This window comes from Carica papaya, chromosome 1, assembly GCF_054855325.1.
Source record: "Carica papaya isolate Zhongbai chromosome 1, ASM5485532v1, whole genome shotgun sequence".
Taxonomy (NCBI): domain Eukaryota; kingdom Viridiplantae; phylum Streptophyta; class Magnoliopsida; order Brassicales; family Caricaceae; genus Carica; species Carica papaya.
In genome coordinates, this window is record NC_142309.1 from 7,443,897 (window position 1) to 7,464,197 (window position 20,301).

At 36.8% G+C, this 20,301-nt stretch overlaps 2 protein-coding genes across 2 annotated transcripts; one reads left to right on the forward strand and one right to left on the reverse strand.

Moving 5' to 3' along the window:
* The first annotated feature begins 8,475 nt into the window (after positions 1 to 8,475).
* Positions 8,476 to 10,060, forward strand: EXPA5 (expansin A5). Its single transcript, XM_022049715.2, has 4 exons — positions 8,476 to 8,633; positions 8,801 to 8,940; positions 9,122 to 9,410; positions 9,525 to 10,060. Exons 2-4 carry the CDS (start codon positions 8,805 to 8,807, stop codon positions 9,832 to 9,834), a joined length of 735 nt encoding a protein of 244 aa, XP_021905407.1. The 5' UTR covers positions 8,476 to 8,633; positions 8,801 to 8,804; the 3' UTR covers positions 9,835 to 10,060.
* Positions 10,061 to 19,083: 9,023 nt separating this feature from the next.
* On the reverse strand, positions 19,084 to 20,074 carry LOC110820177 (Calcium-binding EF-hand family protein). Its single transcript, XM_022049608.2, has one exon. It carries the CDS (start codon positions 19,735 to 19,737, stop codon positions 19,114 to 19,116), a length of 624 nt encoding a protein of 207 aa, XP_021905300.1. The 5' UTR covers positions 19,738 to 20,074; the 3' UTR covers positions 19,084 to 19,113.
* Positions 20,075 to 20,301: the final 227 nt, after the last annotated feature.

Below are 20,301 nucleotides of genomic sequence, written 5' to 3' on the forward strand. Positions count from 1 at the left end.
TTATTTCAATTTATGCATTACCTTTCAAGCTAATAAGTAAATATTAGCTCATTGAATGAATGAAAGTTGTTAAAAAGGCTTTTAAAAGATGAAAAGGATATTTGATGAATCCACTAGCATTTAGATTCCTGAGATCAGTAAACCTTTGTTATTACACCTTGCCATTAAAAGAGGAGCCATAGGCACCATATTAGTACAAAAAAGAAAAATGTATATCACATAAAGCATAGTAAAATATCCTTATTAATGTACCTTTAATAAAGTTTAAAGAAGACATATATATCTTCCTGGATATATAAAAGCACATTAGGAAAAACAAAATGTGGTTTTTCTCTATACCTTTTTTAGGAAAATCACCATAATAATAAGGATTTTGAATCGTAGAATCTCAAGGGAAACACTAATTTTTACTCATATGATTTAAAAATTTTTCGTATACAAAATAAATAGTGGCATAGTTTATAACGACAAAATAGATAAATCTCATCTCCTATCTTTAGGTCTTTAAATAAGATATTCTTAAAACCCAATAGTTAATAAATAGTTTACAATTTATATTTTGAACTTTTCCATTTCCACCATGTCAATCATGTGCTTTTTCATTTCTTTCTCTACCAAAGCTTGCATCTTAGACACCATAATATCTTTATAAATTCCTTATTTTATCCATAGGCTTCCTTATTCTAATGATGATTTAACATCTTTTCTTTCCTTGCACATACCTTTAAGTTTCTAGAAGGTGTTCCTAAATTATAATGAAACACTTTGCTAGTACTAAATAAGATAATGATGGCTATATAAAAATTTTTAGTGTGATGCATGTTTAATTATATTTATGGCATAACAATTGATATTTAGCTTTTGAGCACATGCAGATTTTTCGTACTTTTTTCCTCCCACACATTTAGTGGTTTACTCAATCTCTTAAGATTTATTATCTGAACATGGATATAAACCATGGTGTTTGATAGTTAATGCGTTTTGCTAAAATGAAACTAATATTTTACGTTGAAATTAGTGTGTCATTGTATTTGGTGTGCACTCATCAAATAGTTAGTTATCCTAAGCTTAAGTATATGCAAGAGTCATCTCCTTATAATATGGTGCATTTATCATAAGACAGATAGGTGTATTTTGAGCTTTTGGGTCCAAACACATGTAAAAGATACACTAGTTGCAACTTTAAATTGCTTCGTGAGTTGAGTTTTCAATATGGTTTAAGCTCTTACAAATGAGATCTTTTTTTTTTCCAATGATTCATTATAATAAGTAGGCATTCTTTTTGTATGTAACGACTCCGAAAATTTTAAAGGAAATAAATTATAAATTTAGTGCGAAAATGAAATAAATAGTTAGGGTTTACATTTCTTACACAATAACTAAAAGTACTAAATATGGCTTACGGGAATAACCCTTCTAAAAGAATAATTAATAACAAAGGAAACAAATTAAAAGTAAACGATTGAATGTCCTACTCGCAATCCTCTTGTGGATCGGGCTCTGGATCCTGTTCCTCTTGATCTGAAGTGGTTAATAAAAGAATGAGCTATACTAGCCTAGTAAGAATATCACGCTACTCACCGACATAGAAAAGAAGATTGGTAGAAATCATAAAAATAACTAATGGAGCTCTTAGTTAAGCAAAATCGTTTATCATAAATAAAATCATTTACCACCTACTTACCGTAGCGAGATTTTAAAAAAATAATCTATAGAGACAATAACATAGCACATATTATAATTTCATATGCAATCGGTTGGAATAACAATTTTTTCTTTTATCAGCCTACTAGTATATATGGGGGTCCATCGGAATGTCCTCATAATGCGTGAACTTTTTTTTTTAATATTTTTAATTAACGGGCTGTTCCGATACCCTGTCCGATATGGGCGTCAAATTACTAAATCTCGATACCCCGTTCGGTATGAAACAATGTTCATAGTAGGGTTCCCTATGTACCCAGTCCGTCCACCATCTCTCAGGATATCCAGTAAGGCAGCTGTTTCATCTATTCACTTAATCAAACAGTTTCTCGACTTTCTTTAATTTTCAGCTTCTCAATTCAACCACAATCACATAAAACAAGCAATACATGCATTCAAACTATAAGATCAATCAATCAGGTATTATCATGCATTCAAACTGTAAAATAAATCAACAGAAACAACAGTGAATAATTTTTGGTTCTGCCTCCATTAGTGACCTGTAATTAATCATGTATATTTTCTAAACTGCCCAAAATACCGTATTATTATTATTAATTAGACTTCAATTCCATAAAAGAGAATAAGGTGAGGGATTCTTACTCAAATTGATGTCCGAAATGCTAAACTTGTTCACTGCGCCTACTAGCGACCCTCGGGTTCCCTGAATTTTTCTTCGAGAATTAAAACGTGCTTCAATTACCTAGAAATATTCTAAAAAATCCAAAATTAGTGTTAGGACCCTCTTTTGGCCAATTTTAGAATTTCGGAACTGTTGCCCGCGACTTCGCCGTGCTCCAGCGACGGCACTGTCGCCCACGACGACAGTTTACCTCGGGTCGGTTATTTTCTGCCGAATTTGGCCAGTTTTGTATTAATCATTGCGAAAAAATATGTTAAGGGACATCGGTTGGCAAAAAAAAATCGAAAAACTAAAACTTACCGGCGGCAGGGTTCTCCGGTGCAACGACTCTGCCGACTCACCTTTACAGTTGGGTATTTTGCTTCGGTCAACCTGTAGAGAAGGAAACAGTGTAATCAATGGTGGAAGAATTACACAAAACGGTAATTGAAAAGGGCCTCATCAGAGGCATTTTTTGTATTTTCCTACGGCAGCGCCATCGGACTTTGTCCACATTTTTCTGCCAATCTGCCGATTCTTTTACTTTAATTTGGCCATGGGGGTGTTTAAAATTGAATTCCGAGCAAAGAAATTTTTTTTTACCTCTTTTGGCGATCGAAAGTGGTTCCGGCGCGGCAACAGCAGCGACGATCAGCTTCCTTTCCGGTGACTGGGTCTTCTCTCCAACCGGGAGAGGGGGGGGGGGGGGGTTGGGTGGATATGGCGGCTAGAGTTAGGGTTTGGTGTGAAGAGGTTATTTATATCTGTTCCTTTTTAATCTGGACCGTCCATCGTGTTTGATCTGGATCGTCCGATCGCGATTAAATTAGAAATGAATATGGGTCATTTATCGCGATATATTTTGGGTTGTCCGATCGCATTTAAATAGAAAGTGAATCTAAACCATTCATCTTGTTTAAATCTGACCGTTCGTTCGCGTTTGGGGACAGAATGGATTAGTATCGTCTGTGCACGCGGGAACGAATCTGGACCGTCTGATTGCGGGTACGCAGATCGCCCGCATGACACCGCGTCGGCGTCCCTTAGCACGCAGCGCGCTCCAAGTCGTCGGGGCTGCTGACTGGACGTCCTACGTGTTTTTTAAATTGCGTTTTGATTCTCAGTTTTTGAATTTTCTTTCAAAAATATCAATCGAACCCAAATTTTCACTACTTTTTCCCAAAATTATTTTTAATTTCATCATCTATTAAATTTTTCTTTATTTTTACATTAATTAATAATTTAAAAAATTAAAAATTAAATTTTATACATTAAATAAAAACTCAAAAATTATATTTACACACTAATTTTTAACATTTTTTTAAAAATTAATTGAGGGCATTACATTACCTTTCATTATGTGTTTAATGGTGATGATTAGTAGTAATAAGCATTCTCTAAACTTAAAATGAAATTTGATATTCTATTTTACCTTGCCATTGACCTATTTGGGTGTAAGAGTGCATAGTGCACGCAAGTCTGGTCTCATAAGAAATCGAAAGGGGCATACTAATTTTAGTTATATTTAGAACTGATTTTTCGATTTAAGTGAAGTTAGAATTATGAGCGATAAAATTTAATACGCAAATAAAATTTTGAAAACTAAGATATTGTTAAGCACAAAGTACAAAGAAAATAATATAAAAGAGCTTGTCACGAGAACAAAAGTTCGAATTCATTGAAATTATGCCACTAGTAGATATCTTTATGGAGATTCTAACTTTTTTTTTTTCCTACTAAAAAAAGGGTTCCAAAAGTGATTATGGTCTAGAAAAGAATTAGGCACAAAATGAAGATTTCCAACCTTTATTCCTCAACAAAGACGTTGGCCATCTATTAGAAACCAAGATTTGCTTTGAATAAGGTAATGCATTTTTAATTAGAACCAATAGAACACCAAACAAAAAAAAAAAAAAAAAAAATTTTGAAAACTTAGGGAGTAAAATTGATTGGTGGATTAGGGTTTTTAATTAGAATTGGTTGGTGAAGATCTTTGTGATATGATATCTGGTGTTTGATGGGAACATGGGCATGTGGCCTCAATAACAGTAACTTAATTAGTGGGATCAACAAAAGTGACTGACATGGTCCATCTTTTAATTGCTTACACATCGATCTTCAATCAAACATGATCCATACCATGAAGATAATAATATACATATACATATACATGCAATCAAAGTAATCATGTATAGTTGAAGATCATATATTATATTTATGTACCTATCAATTTCATCTTAAAGAAGGCAGAAAAATAATCTGCAGGCACATGGAAGAGAAACAGAAAGAAAATGAAGGAATTAGACTTTTCTCTTCTTTTTTTTAAATAATAATAATTAATGTCAAAACGTGATCTTAAAAGAAGAAAAATTGTCAAATCTCACATTAAAGATATGTCGAATGATTTATGAATGTTGAATTTATTATTTTATGAATTTATAATAATTAATTTATTAACGTGTTAATTGAAGTGGGATGATTAAATTTTTGACATAATATTTTTATTTTGTAAAAAAAATACATTTAAAACACATAATTTTTTCTCCAATTAATTAATTAAAACGTAATTTGTATGCCATTATGGATACCCTAACTAAAAGTGTATCGTATGTGATATTAACATTCATCTATGAAATAATTAATTAATTAAAAAAAATTATTAAAATCTATTTATTTTTAAAATATAAAATATATTAAAATAAAAACAAACGTAACTAAAGAATCATCTATCTATATAATGCAATCAATACAATATAAACATTATTATCACATACCAACATGCCACTTGTTTCCCTCTACTTCCATTTGCCCTTTGAAATTGTGAACCTTGAAGGAAAAAAAAAAATAGTTACCACAGTTGAGAGATTATGGAGTAAACATGAATGAGTTTAAGGGTTTTTAGCTTCTGTCCTCTTTTTCACTTGTCGTTTTTAGATATAATTATCATACTAGTAACAATAATATTAATTAGAACAATATGTATATATATATTATTATTGTTACTATAGTAACGATAAATGTCGTAAAACTAGTGGTCCGTAATCTAAGATAAATTCAGGCCGGCAATTGATGGGAAAGGGATAGTGCAGGCCATTAATAAACGTATTAAATTAAATTCTCTTTTGACTTTCAGCACATCTTTCTTCGAATCCTTGGCATGCATTGCTCTCTAAATCATCACTAACCATGACAAGAGGAAATTTTCAACACTAAAATTGCAATATGTCGATTAATTTTTCTGCATTTGCTAATTATCGTATTTATTTTTTTTTTAAAATTTATCTTCAACGCTCGATGGTTATGAGTTATATTAATTATTACTCTTAAATAGTTGAACCGAGTAAATTTCTTCTTTGAAGAGAGATGTTAATGACTAGTTACTTGGAGTTGTGTTACTAAGAATTTAATAAGTTTTAATAGTTTAAGTTCAAGTTGTAATCCAAGATTAAATTATGTATAATGAATGAATAAATAAGTGATGTTTAATTGGGAATTTTTGCAGGCAATATTATCACTTGATTAATCTACTAACAGTGCTTTCACATGCTTATGTTATATTCTTTTTCGGTAGCTAAGATTGTTGAAAAAAGCTGCACCATTTTTATCAATTTATATATAATATTCCCCTCCTCCTTCTTATTCGACAACAGATTTCATAATCTCTTTATATACAAATCTATCTTTGTCACAAATATTTATAACATTTATTTAAAAATTCCCACTAATTTTAATATATATACACACACACACATTTTATGATTTATGAGTCACAATCATATTTTTTTGAATTAATTTTCTCTTACGTACGTGGTCTTATTAATATGAAAATTATAAGAGACTGTAGATACTTTATTACTTTTATTAATAATGCTTTACTAAAGTTTTGAATGTTTATTTTGAGATTGAGAGACCAAATTCTTCAATACTTTAAGCAATTTAATGTCATGGTAAAAAAAAAAAAACATTTTTAAAATCTCTCTGCAATAATAATAAAGGTAAATACGCTTCAAATGAATTTGAAAATTATTACTTACAACATATGGTATTAGAGTTAGGTTGATAGATTTTTTGATTGATTTGTGATTTTGTGAATTAGAACAGAGAAATTCACAAGTGCAATGGTAAAATTATCGACTTTTAATTATTTAGAAGTCAAAGACGGAGGACTTAATGAATTAATTTTGTAATTGCTTTAATTACACAAGAAATTAAATTTTTTTGGACGATCCAACAAATATAAGTATGCCTTTGGATATTTCATGGGATATAGAACTAGTTAATAATATAAGTATTCATCGATTCGAGACTAGACCATACAAAGGACCTAATAAGGTATGAAGTTTTTACTAAAAATTAAACTATTTTAATTTCAAACTAGACTCGATTAAACTAATATCTTTTAGTTTTGCTTCTAGCTAGATCGAAAAGGACCGATTTTTTTTTCAAATTCTAGCTTTTTTATTTTTTTAATTTATTTATTTTTTGGCAATTTGATTCATTTCGGTCTAGTCTAATTTCAATGAAAATAGATCAAAATTTAGGGTTCTTTTATTCATGAATAAGAACTTGATAAAAAATATTTGGTTTGATTTAGACCAGAATATGAACAAAACTAATCAATTCTTAACTTACTTTTTTTTTTTCCATATCAAATAACATCACAAATTAATATTAGATTATTTTAAATTCTTTAAGAATCTTGAACTATATAGATGCCTAGTGTCGAAGATCATTACTTGGTTACTAGTTGAGCTTATATTTGTCATTCAATCTATGTATTATCTGAAGTTATACATCATATTACATAAGATATTAAACTACTGTATTTGTGTGTATTTAGTACCTCAAAAGTGCACTATCTTTTAGTTTTTATTTTTTCCTATTTTATTACTAACCCTTCATCTTTTAATTTATTATAATTATGATTGGATAAGTTGTTTGATTGTTCATCACTCTGTCATAAGATATTTGATGTTTCTTAGAGATTCTCTCATTTTCTAAAAATATTAAGAAGCAAACTGTTATTTCTCATTTTTCTGCTAAAGTATCAACTACCTCATAATTATTATGATAAATTTTTATTTTGATCGTCATGTTGTTATTAATGTTGTAACTAATCCTATTTAATATAATTAATTGAGTTTTTTCTGTCAATTTAATTTTTTAAAATAATGAGTTTAATGTACTATTTAATTTTTACTTGATTCATATTTTTAGGTCATGGGCTTATTAATGAGTGGACATGTTGAGATATAAATAATTGATTGAACTATTTTTTATCTAACTTAAACTTTTGGGATAATAAGTTCATTCTATTATTTAAAAATATAAAAGCATGGGGCACTTCAACATTGATTTCTACTTCATTCATGATTCTCTTCAAGCAAGTGTCATCACCACTTATGAACTTTTATAAATTTGATTACATAAAATATTAGAATCAATATATGCATATATAATATGTATATATGTGTGTGTGTGTGTGTATGCATCAACAGCAAATGATACGGAAAAGTGTAAAGTGGTAAGTTTTAGGAGCGGCATAGCAGAAAATTTATGCAAGTAAAAAAAGAGATATGGATCCTTTGGCGAGTAATAAATGAGAAAGAGACATTTCCCAAACCAAAGCTACAAACAAGAAACAGTATCCCTGTCATCGAGTCCACTTCTATGAATAGCATTTAATGTCATACGAACATGATATGTAATTGTATTGTCAATTTTCTTGAGCTAAAATTCAAATACTTGTTCAGAGTTACAATGTTGATGGCATGGAAAAGTAAGCATATTCTTTTCTTGGCTTTAAGACAATCCACCATACACACACACACACACACTTGTACATATGGTCAGAGTATTGAGATATTTTCAGTGTTTAACTTGAAGGGAATTTTCAATTTGGCAATTATGTTACCAATTGATTAATCTGCATATGTATAGCCCAAAAGAAATAGCACTTAAAACGTCAGCTACTTAAAATTTTACTGCATTTATTTGAAGGCAATTATACATCAAGGCCTAGTAATGCTAGCTTCTGCAATGGAATAATACCAGCAATTAAACTTGATTGCCTTGAATACCGACGCGGTTTTGGGAAGCAAAAACAAAAAATTCAGACCCATCAAATTACAATTCGTTCCCATAAAATCTTGTGTCCCAAAAACCACCCAGCAGTTTCATGGTCCCAATACCTCATATTTGTCAGGTTGTCAGGAGGTGTGATCTTGACCCTCCTCTATTTATTCCTCTGACTCCTCCCTCCTTCATTTCCTCATAAAACAACTCTTTCAACCTCTTCAATCTCCCTGTAAATTACAATCTCCTCTTTACTCTTTTCTTCCTAGTTTGCCTTATTTTAACCATGCATGATACAGATTAACTTTATATACAGTACTAGCTAGTTTAATGTAATAAACTTTTCGATATATAAATGCATGGTTGATTTTATGGACATGGTTGTTCTTATTTTTGCAGGAAAATGAAGAGTTTTTTTGGCATTGTTCTAGTGGGATTTGTGTCGGTGGTTTCTTCTACTGTTTATGGGTACGGTGGAGGAGGGTGGATTAATGCTCATGCAACATTTTATGGAGGAGGTGATGCTTCTGGGACAATGGGTACGTATACATATATATATACAAATATCTATGTTTTATAACTAATTAGTTCTTTTAGTTGGGAATATCACATGGGTTAATATCGTACTTACCTTTAATACTATTAGTCTAGCTAACTAGTAAATTTTTCATCAAGCAATTTGCTTCCTGTGTCTATAAAGTTGTATTGATGTGAATGCAGGTGGAGCGTGTGGTTATGGGAATCTATACAGTCAAGGTTATGGCATAAACACAGCAGCCCTGAGCACTGCATTGTTCGACAATGGGTTGAGCTGCGGTGCATGCTATGAGCTAAAGTGTGTGAATGACCCACAATGGTGTCTTCCTGGGACCATTGTAGTAACTGCTACTAATTTCTGCCCTCCCGGAGGCTGGTGTGACCCTCCAAACCAGCACTTTGATCTCTCTCAACCCATCTTCGAACACATCGCGAAGTACCGAGCTGGAATCGTCCCGGTTATGTACAGAAGGTAACACAATTCTAGACAACTTATATATCGATAGGAGCAAATACTAGGATATAATAATAACTTGAAGTGTATATATATATAATAATAACTTAAAGCGGGTAATTTTGTGAGTAGGGTAAGGTGCCGGAGAAGTGGAGGCATTAGATTCACAATCAATGGACATTCGTATTTCAATCTAGTTCTTGTAACAAATGTTGGAGGTGCCGGTGATGTCCGTGGCGTGTCCATAAAGGGTTCAAGAACAAGATGGCAAGCCATGTCAAGAAACTGGGGTCAGAACTGGCAAAGCAACGCCTACCTCAACGGTCAAGCTCTTTCTTTTCTCGTCACCGCCAGCGACGGTCGCCGTGTCTTGTCTTACAACGTAGCTCCCGCCGGCTGGTCTTTCGGCCAGACTTACACCGGAAACCAGTTTCGCTATTAATTAATTCGTCTGTTTTTCACTTGTGTTCAACATGTGATTCCAACAAGGCTAATGAATTAATTAGGATATATGTTATATATCTATCAATATCTACATTTATATGTATAATACAGTTAAAAATGATGGCTACTTTAATTTTTTTTTTTTTTTGGTGAGAAGAAGTATTAGATCTAAGTTTTAACCCATTGAGGTTATTTCAATTAAAAAAATTAATTATTTTCGAATATTCAATTGTATTATAAAACACGTTACTTTTTGCAGTTTTAGAGTAAGCTTGATTAATCAAGCCTGAGGAATCTGCTATTGAGAGTGAGACATATATATATATATATATATATATAATGGAATTGTATTCATCACTGCATCGCAATATAGAGACAGTGATTTTCGTAAATGTCGATGCAGCTTCTTCTCTTGTGACTTCTTTTTTATGTATGATATTTTGATCCATTTCTTTTAAAGCTTATAAAATCTTTTTGTTTGTTTCTTGTTACAAAGCAATTATGTAGCACTTTTTTTTTTTTTTTTTGTTTTTAACAAACCATAAGTTGAGATTGAAAGCAAGATTAAATCTTAAATGACTTTCTCACAAATTGAGATTAAACGATAATAATGAGTGAATTAAAACTTGTTAACTCAAAGAAGACTAATTATTAGGACAAATGAAATGTGATACACAAGTTAATAAGAGGATTAATTGTGAAAATTCAAAGTTAATAAGAGGATTACTGGTAGCCATTTAATGCTTGCAGGAAACATGGTAAAGAGAACACGTGTTGTGCTCCCCAAAACGTCTCTTCTCAAAGTTTTTCAACTGTAAATATTAATTGTTCCCTTAATGCGAAAGATTCAACATATTTATAAGGAGAGATCATTATCTGAAAATTAACCTACTAACAAGAATACAGTAAATATGAGATGAAATTCAAATTTAATTAGTTTATACAAATACATATGCTAATCGGTTTCAAACTCACAAAATTGGTAATGCAGATTTGTAAAATGCTAGTTTTGTCAAGTAAAGTTCAGTTAATTGAGGTCATTTCACATCAAAACATAGTTGGTGCAAAATTAATCATACATACATACCCATGAAGTGAAAGAGCACGTTGTTTCAAATCATCAACTTGTATATGTTTCACATGGGGTGTGAGTCAGGTTTGCTAAGTGACATGGGAAAGTGATTTGTACCCCACCAATTCACCAGTTTAGCACAATAATTAATTATTCTCACCAACAATATAGTTTACTAAGGGTATTAATTGTATAAATTAAGTAAAGTTAATGATAAAACAATTCAATCATTGTAACAGTCCCGAAAATTTAAAACGAAATATGTGTACTAAAAATGTCAAAGGTGGAAGTAAAATCAAAATTTCGATTAACATCCCTTACACTAAAACCAAAAACGTGCTCAAAATATAAAAGATCAAACTAACTAAAAGAGAAACTCGAAAGTAAAAGCTATGAATATGACTATGGAGTCTTTAAGCGTCCCCTTTGTCGTCTTCCTGTGGAACGGGCTCGGGAACGATGTCTTCCTGATCTGAAATGATTAAATAAGGAATGAGCTACACTACCCCAGTAAAGACATCACGATATCTCACCGTCACGGAGGTAAAGGTGGGTAGAAAACACAAAAAGACCAATGGAGCATAATTTATAACAAATCCTTTTATCAATAATAAAACCTTTACCATCCACTTACCTCGGTGATATTCATAAAACTGTATACGAAAGCAATAACATTATCATCATCATGAAATCATATAAACTGTATAACATAATATTTATCACGCTTTTTGTAATTCAATCATTACACAACATATTTTTCTTTATCTACCAGCCTACTAGTATCCATGGGGATCCATAGGGGTCCCGCTACCCGTGAACCCTTAACACTTGTAATCAGATTCCAGGGCCGTCCCCATACCCCGTTCAGTATGGGCGCCAAAACACATAAGGTCTCCATAACTCGTCCGGTATGAGAGACCACAATCCCGGTAGGGTTCCCTACGAACCCGGTCCGTCCACCATCTCTCAGGATATCTAGTCAGGCTGATCACATTATACAATTATCAATTTACATAACCTTTCATTCTCCTTTTCCTCAGTCAGCATCATCAATTCACACACAAACAAGCAAACAGTGATTTATGCCAAACAAACAACATACAACATCGGTTTTTCAGTCATTCAACCCATAATTAATAAAACAGTAAAGTATGCACACGAAACTATGAAATGAAAACATCAGACCTCATACTGCATTTAAAACTGTAAAATAGGCCAAATAACAGTTAACCGACAAACACACCAGACTCGGGCTCCATTAGTGACCTTAAGCAATTTCACACATTCGTTGATTCAAGAAATACCGTTTTATCATTATTGAACTTTAATACCGTGATAGGAAATAGGGTGAGGGGTCTTTACTCGTTTCGGGGTCCGAACACGGCTTCACAGTGCGCCTACAGGCTGTCCCTAATTTTTCTTGAATTTTTCCCGGGGAGCTGAAACGCACTACTGGTACCTGCACGTGTTCCAAAAAATCTCAAATTAGGCCCAGGGCCCCTTTCGGCCAATATTGCAATTCCGGCACGGTGGCGATTAGCCTCGGGTTGGCCGTTTTCGGCCGTTTCCGGCCGAATTCGGCCACACTTGCATCGGTCCCTGCGATAAAACAACCCTAGGGCCCTCGGGGGGCCAAAAAATTACAGAAAACCGAAGCTTACCGGTGGCGGTGCTCTCGGGTGCGGCGGCTCTCCGGTGAGATTCGTGCTTTGGTGATTCGACTCCGATCAACCTGTAGAGAAAAGAATAGTGATCATGGTGATATAAAAATTGCATCAAACGGAGGCCAGGAAGGGCCTCATCGGAGGCAAAAACCGAGGAGGAACGCGGCGGCACCGCTGGGTTTCGACCGTGTTTTTCGGCCGTTTGGCCGAGATTTTGGCTCCGATTTGGCCACAGGAGAAATCAGCATGGAAAAACGAGTCGGGGGTATGAAATTTACCTCGATCGGCGGTCAGAAATCTCCCCGGTGCGACGGCGAGTGGCGGCAGCCGGCTCCTCCGGCGTCTGGTTCGTCTTCTCCGGCGAGGGCAGGCGGCTAGGGTTTTTGTGGTCAGGTGTGGGGGTTCTATTTATACCCTTTTGCCTTTTGATCTCAGCCGTCCGTTTTTGATTGAATCTGGGCCGTCCGTGCGATTGCATCTGGGCCATCCGTGCGCACGCTTGATCTGGACCGTCCGATCACGCGTACGCGGATCGCCAACGTGGCCCATCCCCGGGTCGACGTGGTCTTGCCACGCGTCAAGTCCTAGTTGGCCAGGACTGCTGACTGGGCCTGCTGACGTGGTTGCTGACGTGGCGCTCTTTTTTTTTTCAAATAAACTTAATAAATACAATTAATAAAAAAATTACAAAAATACCCAATTGTTTGGGCGTTACAACTCTCCCCCCTTAAAGAAATTTGGTCCCCCAAATTTGCCTTTTACTCTTGATCGAACAGATGGGGATACTGGGCTCTAAATTCTGATTCCAGTTCCCAAGTAGCCTCCCTGGGCATGTGGTTCTGCCACACGACCTTTACAAATGATATTTTCCGGTTGCGGAGTATTCTGCTCTCTCGGTCCGTGATACCGACCGGTACTTCTTCATAAGACAAGTCCTCTTGGAGTGGAAGCAGTTCATGAGTCAAGACATGAGAAGGGTCTGGGTTGTACTTACGTAGCATAGATACGTGAAACACGTTATGAACCCGGGAGAGCTCAGGAGACAGTGCAAGTCTGTAGGCAGCGGTACCAATCTTGTCTAAGATTTCAAAGGGTCCAATATATCTGGGGTTTAATTTTCCCCTCCTGCCGAACCTACTGATTCTCTTGAAAGGAGTGATCTTAAGAAACACCCGGTCGCCTTTCTCAAAAGCTAGGTCTCTCATCCAGGTATCTGCATAACTCTTCTGCCTACTCTGAGCTGTCTGAATGTTCTTCTTGATTTTAACTATCTTGGACGTGGTCTCCTCTACCAACTCCGGGCCGAACAATCTTCTATCGCCCACTTCCTCCCAACAAATCGGTGACCTGCACGGGCGCCCACATAGCGCCTCATATGGGGCCATGCCGATGCTTGCTTGGTAGCTGTTGTTGTAGGCAAACTCTATCAGGGGTAGATGGTCGTCCCAATGGCCCCCGGAGTCAAGGATACAAGCTCAGATCATATCCTCAAGCGTACGAATTGTCCTCTCTGATTGTCCATCAGTTTGGGGGTGGAAGGCAATACTAAGAGACAGCTTTGTTCCCATAGCTTGCTGGAAACTATTGCAAAACCGAGAAGTGAATCTGGGGTCCCTGTCGGATACCACTGTCACTGGGACTCCATGCAGTCTGACTATCTCCCGGATATACATTCTTGCCAACTTGTCCAAAGAATCAGTCATTCTGATGGCCAGGAAGTGGGAAGACTTAGTGAGTCGGTCAACAATTACCCATATAGCATCATGTCCCGATCGTGCCTTGGGTAGTCCCGATACGAAGTCCATGGTGATATGTTCCCACTTCCACTCTAGAATCGGTAAAGGCTGAAGTAACCCACCTGGGCGTTGATGTTCTGCTTTGACCTGCTGACATACCAAGTACTTAGATGCAAAGTCGGCTATATCTCTCTTCATCCCATTCCACCAGAACCAAGGTCGCATAGTTTGGTACATTTTTGTACTTCCTAGATGCATGGCAAACCTTGAACTATGGGACTCCGTCATGATGTCTCTTTTTAACTCACTGTCGTCTGGGACACACACTCTGTCCTTGAAACGAATCAATCCGTCGGTAGAGATCTGAAATTCTGAGCTCACTCCCTGTTCTGCATCCTCCTTGCGGGTTACTAGGGCGGGGTCGACTGACTGGGCTTCCTTTATTCTTTGGATTAACTCGGGTTGGACTGGCCCAAACATGTGGCCCTCTTCAGATCTCGCAGTCGAACCTGCTGCGTGGCCCCAATGGACCTGCATTCTGAAACCATCAAATGGGCTAGGGTGCCTGCACTTTTCCTGCTGAGGGCATCGGCCACTACATTGCCCTTACCTGGATGGTATAGGATGTCACAATCATAGTCCTTGAGGAGTTCCATCCACCTTCTCTGACGCATGTTGAGATCCTTCTGAGTGAAGATGTGCTTCAAACTCTTATGATCGATGTAGATCTGAATGGTCTCTCCATACAAATAATGGCGCCAGGTTTTAAAGGCGTGTATGATTGCGGCAAGCTCCAAGTCATGGGTAGGATAGTTCTTCTCATGATTCTTTAGCTGTCTAGACCCATATGCTATAACCTTTCCATGCTGCATCAGGACACAACCCAGGCCCAGATAGGAGGCATCACTATAAACTGTATACCCTCATGATCCACTCGGTAGAGCCAGCACGGGTGCAGTAGTCAGTCGTTTCTTCAATTCTGAAAAACTCCTTTCGCAGTTCTCATTCCATTCAAACTTTGCATTCTTCTTTGTGAGTCGGGTTAGAGGAGCTGCTAGACTAGAGAACCCTTCGACAAACCGGCGGTAATAACTTGCCATCCCCAGGAAACTGCGAATTTCCTTAACTGTTGTCAGCCTTTCCCAACCAAGTATCGCTTCAACCTTTTCGGGGTTCACTGACACCCCTTCCTTCAATATAACATGTCCTAGGAAGGCGGTTTGCTCGAGCCAAAATCCACACTTGCTCAATTTTGTATTCAACTTCTTTTCCCTTAGTACCTGTAGGACTTGGGCAAGATGATGAGCATGTTCTTCTCTACTTTTTGAGTAGACTAAGATATCATTGATGAACACGATGACAAATTAATCCAAGAACTCTCTGAAGATCCTGTTCATTAGATCCATAAAGATGGCCGGGGCGTTGGTCAGCCCAAACGACATGACCAGGAACTCATAGTATCCGTACCTGGTTCGGAATGCCGTCTTGAGGATGTTTTCTGCTCTCACCTTTACCTGATGGTAACCTGATCGTAGATCTATTTTAGAAAAGACTCGTGCACCCTGCAACTGATCGAAAAGGTCATCAATCCGGGGAAGAGGATATTTGTTCTTAATTGTTACCTTGTTTATCCTTCTGTAATCAATGTACAGTCTCAACGTTCCATCTCCCTTCCTTGCAAAAGTAACCCCGGCACCCCATGGGGAAACGTTGTGTCTAATGAAACCACTGTCTTGTAGCTCAGTGATCTGTTTCCTTAGTTCTTCCATCTCGATGAGGCTCATTCGGTAAGGAGCAACCGAGATGGGCTGGGTACCTGGCTGTAAGTCTATGGTGAACTCGACCTCTCTGTCCGCTGGTAGACCGGGCAGTTCATCTGAAAATACGTCTGGAAAGTCTCGGACTACTGGAATCTCTTGGATACAAACTTCTTTCTTGGGTTTACCTAGTTAGAGAAAATACAAGATTAAGGTGCTGGAAATTAAGAAAACTTGTCATTAGGGGAAATCAGTACTGAATAATTTTATTAATTTGTAAATGGCTCCTCGTTGGGAGAATTAAATACAATCTTTTTGTTAAAGCAGTCTATGGTGGCGTGATACGCTGCTAGCCAATCTATTCCTAGGATTACATCAAAATCCCCCGTGTCTAACCCTATCAGGTCTACCCTCAATTTCCTATCTGCTATCTCCACGGCACATGCCATGTAGATAACCTCTCCTAGCAATGTCTCCCCCCCAGCGGTAGATACAAGCAATAATGAATCAAGTCTATCAGGTGATACACAGATTTTGGAAGCAAGAACATGTGAAATAAAAGAATGTGATGCACCAGTATCAAACAAAACATGAGCAATGTGGCCAGAGATAGTATACATACCATGTACCACGTCCGGGTCTGCGTCGGCATCCTTCTGGGTAAGGTTGTAAACTCTGCCCTGGATTGGAGGCCTTCTTTGATTCTGGTTCCTAGGGCATTCCCTTGCATAGTGCTGGGCACTGCCGCATATGTGATAGGTGTTGTTGAGGCGGTAGCAGGGTCGGTCTCCGTGATCCCTGCCGCAGTACTGGCAGATCTTCCCACGTGCTGCCCCCGTAGCCTGAGAAGGGGCCTGGATGGCGGGTCTGGGCCTCTTACTGGGTTGGACAGGCATGGTAGGTGCTGGCCTGCGGAGCGGGGCTGAGGGTCGGGAACTCCCCGCTAGCTGAGGGTGGGTGTCGAAGCTCCTTTCTATGATCTGCGCCTTTGCCAGGACTGCTGAATATGTCTCGAGCTCCATCACCAGTAAGTGCTGTCTGATCTTCGGGCGGAGAACCCACTGGAATTTCCTGGCCTTTCGGCCCTCATCCATCAATGTCTTCGGGGCATGTCGGCCTAGCTCCAGGAACTTACGGGCATACTCCGACACTGTCATGTTTCCCTGGACCAATTGAGCAAACTCTATTTCCTTTAGGTGTTGGATGTGTTTAGGGAGATACTCCGCGTGGAAGGCCGCTAAGAACTGCTCCCAAGTAGCTGGTGTAGGCAGGGTGGTTCGCTTGAGCTCCCACCAGCGTACTGCTTCCCCTACCAGCATGCAGGAGGCAATGGCAGCCCTCTGCTCAGGAACTACTCCCAATGTCTCGAAAGCTCTCTCAGTTTCTGCCAGCCAGTATTGGGCCTCTTCAAAAGAGGATCCCCCTGCAAAAGTAGAAGGGTTCAGTCTTCTGTACCTCTCTATGAAGCCGGGGTCGATCAAGGAAGGAGCGGGGTCCCGAGGTAGAGGGGCTGGGGCCGGCTGAAGGTGAACTGGGGGCCTTTCTCTCCTCATTTCCGTGTACCTGCATTCACAAGGAATGGTTGAGTAACGATATATCGGTGAGTATTTCTCTAAGGCGCTATTGTGTAAGGGATGGGTCCGAGGAAATGCGGCTCTGATACCAACTGTAACAGCCCCGGAAATTTAAAACGAAATATGTGTATTAAAAATGTCAAAGGCGGAAGCGAAGTCAAAATTTCGATTAACATCCCTTACACTAAAACAAAAAACGTGCTCAAAATATAAAAGATCAAACTAACTAAAAGAGAAACTCGAAAGTAAAAGCTATGAATATGACTATGGAGTCTTTAGGCATCCCCTTCGTCGTCTCCCTGCGGAACGGGTTCGGGAACGATGTCTTCCTGATCTGAAATGATTAAGTAAGGAATGAGCTACACTACCCCAGTAAAGACATCACGATATCTCACCGTCACGGAGGTAAAGGTGGGTAGAAAACACAAAAAGACCAATGGAGGATAATTTATAACAAATCATTTTATCAATAATAAAACCTTTACCTCCGTGACGGTTTAATACACATATTTCGTTTTAAATTTCCAGAGCTGTTACAATCATATTGTTAAATAATAATAATAATAATAATAATAATAATAAACACAAAGTTTACATGAATACCCCCCCCCCCCCTACAAATTAGAGGAAAAACTCATTAAATATCATTGGATAACCAAAACGAAGTGAGAAGATTTACACATTTTAAGTAACACTAAATTACTATCGTTTTAAAAACGTTACTTGAATTTTCAAATATTATTTTATTTTGTAAAAATGTTCATAAGATAAATAAATATATATATACACCATATCACCTGCCCCTTTTTTTGTCTCCCTCTCTTATTCCATCTTTTGTGGTCTCTGAAACAGGCAGAGGAAGGCACTCAAGAAAGAAAAATCCCCAAAACCACGTCGTTTTAGGCTGATTTTGAGATTTTTAGTTTAAAGTTGAGAAGAAATTAAGAAATGGGCTGAACTTTGGGCTAGATCTAATAGTAATATAAGATTCATTTGTTTTTTGAAATTTGACCAAACATCCATCCAAATTTTTGTGTTTTATTTTTCCAGAATTTGTGACAATTAGTTTAAAACAGAAATACTGTCTTTTAATTATTATTATTATTGAGTTAATAATATATCACGTGACATCCACTTGAATTGTTCTTATTTTTTATTTTTTAATCTATCTAACTAACTTAATCACCCTCTTCAAATCATTTCCGATGCCTCGCAAACATTCATCTTCAGCTTTAGAATATCAAATAATACACCCATTCTAGGATAACCCAAAAGTTAACCCGATTCTGTTTATGGAGAAGTTGTGTTTAATCATATTTACAGCCAATACTGCTGTAACATATATATATATATATATATATATATATACGTATGTATGTATAAATGATGGTGATAATTTACTAAACAATATTTGATGGCATATTGAATTGGCAAACAAGAGAGATGGAAAAGAACGTTTTATTGAAAGTATAATTCAACAGAAGCTGTTCTCCATTATTTTCACAAACTCATTTAAATCTATCCTTCCATCGCCATTTTCATCATAGCTTCCGATCATCTTCTTGCATTTTTCCAATTCTGATCCATGCTTCATCAACCCTAAATTACAGAAAACTCTCTGCAACTCCTCTGCATCAATAAACCCGTCTCTGTTCTCATCAAACACATCAAAAGCTTCCTTCACCTCCCACAAGCTCGGCTCCTTTTCCTCAAACAACCCTAAAAGCTCATTGGAGCCGAACCTCTCTTCAAGCTCCTCGCCAGATTCTGGGCTGCAAAAAAGTCCCAAATTTCTCATCACCATCTCCACATCTCCTCTGCGAAGTCCATCCCCATCATCATCATCATCTTTCACTGAAATTTCCTGCTTGGAGAAGTTGAAATCGAGGTTCTGCTTTCCTTCTCGAATCTCCGATGAGCCAGAGAAAAGGAGAAAATACCAGAATCTGAAGAAAAAACTTTGCATGCTCCTGACCCAATTGAAAAATCTATGAAACAACAATAAATCAACCATTTCGAACAATAGGAAAAAGGATTGTTTAGCGTCTGATGAAGACTTATCCAGAGTAATGAAACACTGCAAATTGGTTAGAGACATGGCTATAATTCGTTTATATTGATCAGAAAGTGAAGCTTGAATGAAAATATTCCGTGGGTGCTATAATTTAGATCAACCTGAAATTCTAGGAAGAAAAGAATGGAAATGAACGAATGATTGTGTTTGAAAATTACATGAATGAATTATGAATTCAATGGTAATATATATATATATATATATATATATATCAAGGGTTTCTGTTAGGCGGTGCAGAGAGGAGAGAGAGAAAGTGGAAGAAGAAAGGGTCTCGTCTTTCTTTTCTCTTTCCATGGTTATTACAGAGGAAGCTTCAGTAGTCCTGAAGATTTGGAGCAATTTCTGCTATTCTTTTGTCTACGTCAATTCTTATATTATAAGTTTGTTTGACGAATTACACAGAATCTGGCCCCTTTTCCCATCTCTTCATTTGACTCGTAAATATATACGTGTGTGTATCTGGTAGTTTCCTTTGTTTTTAGGTTAAAAAGTAAATGGTGTAGCTTCTTGGAAGTGAAAGTTGTGGGCGGCCGATTTTGCCTTCAACTTTCCGTTCAATAAAATTATATTTATGTAATGAATTATGTT

Excerpts from the sequence above, each read along its gene's own strand:
- EXPA5 (XM_022049715.2), top strand. The coding sequence starts at position 8,805 with ATGAAGAGTTTTTTTGGCATTGTTCTAGTGGGATTTGTGTCGGTGGTT. Across the intron at positions 8,941-9,121 it reads TGATGCTTCTGGGACAATGG|GTGGAGCGTGTGGTTATGGG; the intron begins GTACGTATACAT and ends ATGTGAATGCAG. Across the intron at positions 9,411-9,524 it reads GTCCCGGTTATGTACAGAAG|GGTAAGGTGCCGGAGAAGTG; the intron begins GTAACACAATTC and ends TTTTGTGAGTAG.
- LOC110820177 (XM_022049608.2), bottom strand. The coding sequence starts at position 19,737 with ATGTCTCTAACCAATTTGCAGTGTTTCATTACTCTGGATAAGTCTTCA.